Source organism: Pseudoliparis swirei, chromosome 20 (assembly GCF_029220125.1).
Source record: "Pseudoliparis swirei isolate HS2019 ecotype Mariana Trench chromosome 20, NWPU_hadal_v1, whole genome shotgun sequence".
Classification (NCBI taxonomy): domain Eukaryota; kingdom Metazoa; phylum Chordata; class Actinopteri; order Perciformes; family Liparidae; genus Pseudoliparis; species Pseudoliparis swirei.
The window spans coordinates 11,196,337-11,201,225 of record NC_079407.1 but is presented as its reverse complement, the minus strand read 5'-3'; the positions used below and the strand labels follow the sequence as shown (position 1 = coordinate 11,201,225).

Sequence of the window (4,889 nt, the reverse complement as noted above, 5' to 3'; positions counted from 1 at the left end):
AATGATGGCTACCGTCTTGTTTGAAGAGCACCGACTCATTAACAAATGTTCCTTTCAGATCCCATCTTCTGTGGAGCATCATAGTTGTGATCAAGTTGGGACATTCAGTCATGAGTTTGCATCTCGTTGTGTTTCAGGTATAGAGCCGAGTAAAGCAGTGGTCTCAGACATTAAAAAGTTTATTATGGTTTAATGCGACAGTCAAGTTCTACACATTAAACTCAAGGGCGTCGTTGCAGGCTGATCATCTTGTGTAGTGGCACTCTACTCCAATGACGGCACTCTGGCTCCTCGTGATCTGACTCCCGTCAGACACTTTGGGGTCGTAGATCAGGGTGAAGGCATACATCAAGTCATCCTCGGTAATCTAAGAAAGAGAGAACTACTGAGTAACAGTCAACTAAAAGTACAACACCAATGCATGTAATGAACAAAAACCTCACCACTCGTTTGCTGCCACAGTTGTGCAGCTCGTATTCAAAGACCAGCACATGAGCCCAGTCGTCGATCCCAGTAGGGGAACAGCCACCAAGTGTGATGTCCTCTGGGTCTATCAGCTTGCCAAGGCCCAGCAAGTCCTGGCTCACTTCCACCTGGATCCTGCTTTCCCCACACCTCACAGCAACGCGGTTGTCAGTCTTTGGTTGCCGCAGTTCAAAGTTGACAGGGGCCACCTTCACCGAATCCACTGGATCTTCTGGAAACCTCCAGGACAGCGAGTCGTCTACCGGCTGGATCTGCTTAGCCCGGAACATGGCAGCCTGTTGAGGAGACTTCCTGGAGGGCCTTCTCTCAGGCGCTGCTGCCGGCTCAACTTCAACTCCCAGGTAGTTTGGTGAGCTCGTTCTGAGGAATCGAGCAGCACTGACGCTGACACACACAAGCACAAACCCCAACACAAGAAGCTGGCTGGACCCCATTGTTGCGAACACAGAACTGTCGATGCAGATTCCTCCAGCACGGCCACTGCAGGCTGAAATAGGCAGTGACTCCTCCCTCTGACTCGTTAGCTTGATTGCTTTGCACAGGTGTAGATCTCAAAGCTGCACAGGCCCTACTAATTAGGAGAGACCCATGTATGTTCACAAGGGAAGAGACATAACCAATGGGAAACATGATACAGGCAAATGCGACTTATGTGGCCAAGAGTAAACAACAGAACATGTTATTCTACGCTCTCCGAAATATGAGACAGCTAATTGAAAGCCTCTGCAAGTAAAATACATTTAAAATATTGTTGGCATTCTGCAAAATAACTCAAGTACGTGCTATCAAGTACTATGACAGTATTTTCTAATTACACATATTATTGGGAAAATATAAGCCCTGTGTTGTTGTATTTTTCTCCTGTCTTTTTAGCCAAGATATATTTAGCCAATACATATAAATATATATATATATATATATATATATATATGTATACACACACATATACACTCCATACCAGGTGGTGGCGGTAATGCACCAAACCAAACAGTTGATTACCACCCGCCAATAAACCTTAAAGAAGAGAAGAACAAGAAGACATAACCAATAATATACAAACTACATTAAATTAAATTAAATTCAGTTCATTCTGTATAGCCCAATATCACAATTCACGAATTTGCCTCAGAGGGCTTTACAATCTGTATCAGGCACGTGCACAGACATTTCAGAATCAGAATCAGAAACCGTTTATTGCCAGGAATGTTTACACAAACGAGGAATAATTTTTTTTGGCGGAAGGTGCAACATTAGACATGACAAACAACAATCAACGCGACAGCAACAGTGCAATGTGTGTATTAACTTAAGTATAAGATAAAGTGCTCGGACAACAAATAACATTAAAGTGTTTAGGTGTGTGTTTCAAGTGACATGTGTGTTTAAGTTAAAGTGCATGTTAAAGTGACATGTGTGTCGAGGAGGAGGAGGAGGAGGAGGAGGAGAGAGGAAGGAGGAGGATGAGCCTGAGGAGGGAAGGAGAAGGAGGATGAGGAGGAGGGAGGAACCTGAGGAGGCAAGAGGAAGGAGGAGGAGAGAGGAAGAAGGAGGAGAGAGGAGGAGGAGGAGGGAGGTACCTGAGGAGGGAAGAGGAAGAAGGAGGAGAGAGGAGGGAGGATGAAGAAGGAGGAAGAAGGAGAGAAGAGGAGGAGGAGGAGGAGGAGGGAGGAACCTGAGGAGGGAAGAGGAAGAAGGAGGAGAGAGGAGGAGGAGGGAGGTACCTGAGGAGGGAAGAGGAAGAAGGAGGAGAGAGGAGGGAGGATGAAGAAGGAGGAAGAAGAGGAGGTAGTCCTGGGGGTGACAGCAGAGCTGCCAACTTTTCAAAAAACCTTGGAGTGAGATTTTGTCGGGGGTGACCAAAATGTTGCCGCAGACGAGCCACACGTTGGTGGCTCAAATATCAGGAAATTTGAATTAATGTGGCGTTGTACCCATGTTGTACCCATGTTGTACCCATGTTGTACCCATGTTGTACCCATGTTGTCCCCATGGTGTCCCCATGGTGTCCCCATGTTGTACCCATGTTTTACCCTGCATTCTGGCCTGGCAAAGGTCTTTTACGAGGCATCTTTGCTACCTTAAATAATTAAAATGTGTTTTAATAACTCTACGCTCATTTACAAAAACATGACTAATTCTATTGCACAAATGTCATGTCTTTATGTTAAATTCTTTATAATACATCTTACTTGTTCAAAGAGCTGTTTTGACATTTTTTGAGAGGGGCCTTTTCCTAGGCCTGCAAATAAAGTGATAAATGCTATGTGGGCAGCCTTAATAAACAATGCGATGATGTTTTGAGCATGCAGGATACCAAGAGGATAACAAGGTGCTCTCCTGCTGCTTGTTATGACAGCTGAGTTTACATCACCACACAAAATCACACGCACAAACACAACACATTATTTCAAGATTTAAAGTTTAAGAGAGTGAGAACTTAATTGAACCACATGTCATTTACAGGGCTCTTACGTTTTGAAGACAGGCAAGAGTGACATATCTATCCAGGATGCTTTATTTTCATTGGTTGCTGGATTAAATCTTACAGATACAACAGATACGTTTTTTTCTGATTGGCTATTGTGTCGCCCATTTCTTTTTTTTGATTGGCGGATAAGTGGCTCCTCACAGCAGAACTCCAGGGGAGCGCTTGATTCCTCCACGGTGAGGGCAGCGCCAGCTCATGTTGAAGGCCATGCACATTAAAACATTAAATAGCCGAGTTTTTTCAGCGGAGAAATACAATGTGTGGCGGAAGTGCATGACGTAAGACCGAAATGCGTGACTGTCACGCTCAATGCGTGACCCTTGAGAGCCCTGCATTAACCCACCGCAGTCTCTGCTCGTTGTGTCTGTTGAAAATCTTCTTCTGTTGCTAACCGGGTCTCTGGGGTAAATAGGATGTCTATGCAGCGAATAGGTTGATAGATGCGCTCCTTAGCGCCATCTATCGTCGGGGAGTTTGAAAAGAAACCAACGCTACCGCCCAAAATCAGAATTTCTTTTGCTGTGAGATATTGGTTGTGTGGCGTGAGACCGTGGGAAAACATGCAAAAGCGTGTGTCACACGGCGAAACCGTGAGAGTTGGTAGCTCTGTGACAGAGTCAGTCAGTGGGGGACCCGGGCTCCATTGATGAGCCTGACTGCCGACGGAAACAAACTTTTGGTGTGGCGGGAGGTCTTTGTCCTGATGGACCGCAGCCTCCTACCAGAGGAGGACTCGAACAGGGTGTGTCCAGGGTGGGAGGGGTCAGCGACAATCTTTCTGGCCCGCTTCAGTGACCTGGAAGTGAACAGGACCTGGAGGGAAGGCAGATTGCAGCCAATAACCCTCTCGGCCGAGCGGATGATGCTCTGCAGCCTGCACTTGTCTTTGGCCGTGGCTGCAGGGTGCCAGACGGTGATGGAGGAGCAGATGATGGACTCAACGATGGCCGTGTAGAAGTGTACCATCATTTTCCCTGGCAGGTTGAATTTCCTCAGCTGCCTCAGGAAGAACATCCTCTGCTGGGCCTTCTTGGTGATGGAGCTGATGTTCAGCTCCCACTTGAGGTCCTGGGTAATGATGGAGCCCAGGAAGCGGAGGGACTCCACAGCGTCGACGGGGGAGTCCCACAGGATGAGAGGGGCGGGTGGGGCTGCATTCCTCCTGTAATCCACAACCACCTCCACTGTCTTCAGAGCGTTGAGCTCCAGGTTGTTCTGGCTGCACCAGGTCACCAGGTGTGGGGCAGGTGCTCAAACAAAAAAAAGGGCACCAATTGCAAAAAAAAAATTGTGACAGAGTTGAAGCATAAGCAACATTAAACTCATGATGCTATCCTCGACCTGCATTTCCTCTGGGCAGGATCAGACAGCTAGCTTACATTTTATTTATCAATAAAGATGAATTATTATATGGCAACAACAGTACAAGTGTTCTGATTGGCTAATGGGTCGTCAAGCCATCCGTATTGCCCTCTGACGTCATTTTCAAAATGAGCGATATTGATAGACATCAACAGCCAAGAGGGAATTTAGAAGCAGCGAAAATGTGTCATTGCAAGTGATAAAGACTAGAAACTACAGTTAAAATCACTTGTGATGTTACTTTACTGTAAATTAAAACTATTTTTGCTGAGCCGTGTTGTCCGTTTTCTACAAGATTGATCGTTGTAAGACTGGAACAGACCAAACAAAGAGATACATAACACATAAAACAATGAGGCACAAGGATAGCATGACACAGAGAGCTCGCATTGTTAGCATAGTTTACTCTATTTTCTTGCTGAATTCTCGTGACATTTATAAACATACTTTCGAAATTGTCTAAACAGCATTTAGTGAAAACTTCAAGTGGCGTTTCTGCAGCTTTCAGTGCACTTGAGATTAAATCTCAGGTTAGTGCTGACAACAATGTTAA

The 4,889-nt window shown here is 45.7% G+C and overlaps 1 protein-coding gene across 1 annotated transcript; it reads right to left on the bottom strand.

The window, feature by feature from the left end:
* Window positions 1–244: 244 nt before the first annotated feature.
* LOC130210746 (zona pellucida sperm-binding protein 3-like) lies at window positions 245–755 on the bottom strand. The gene is made up of 2 exons (XM_056441232.1): window positions 444–755; window positions 245–367 (listed from the first exon to the last, which is right to left on the bottom strand). The coding sequence occupies exons 1-2, from the start codon at window positions 753–755 to the stop codon at window positions 245–247; spliced, it is 435 nt and encodes a 144-aa protein (XP_056297207.1).
* Window positions 756–4,889: the final 4,134 nt, after the last annotated feature.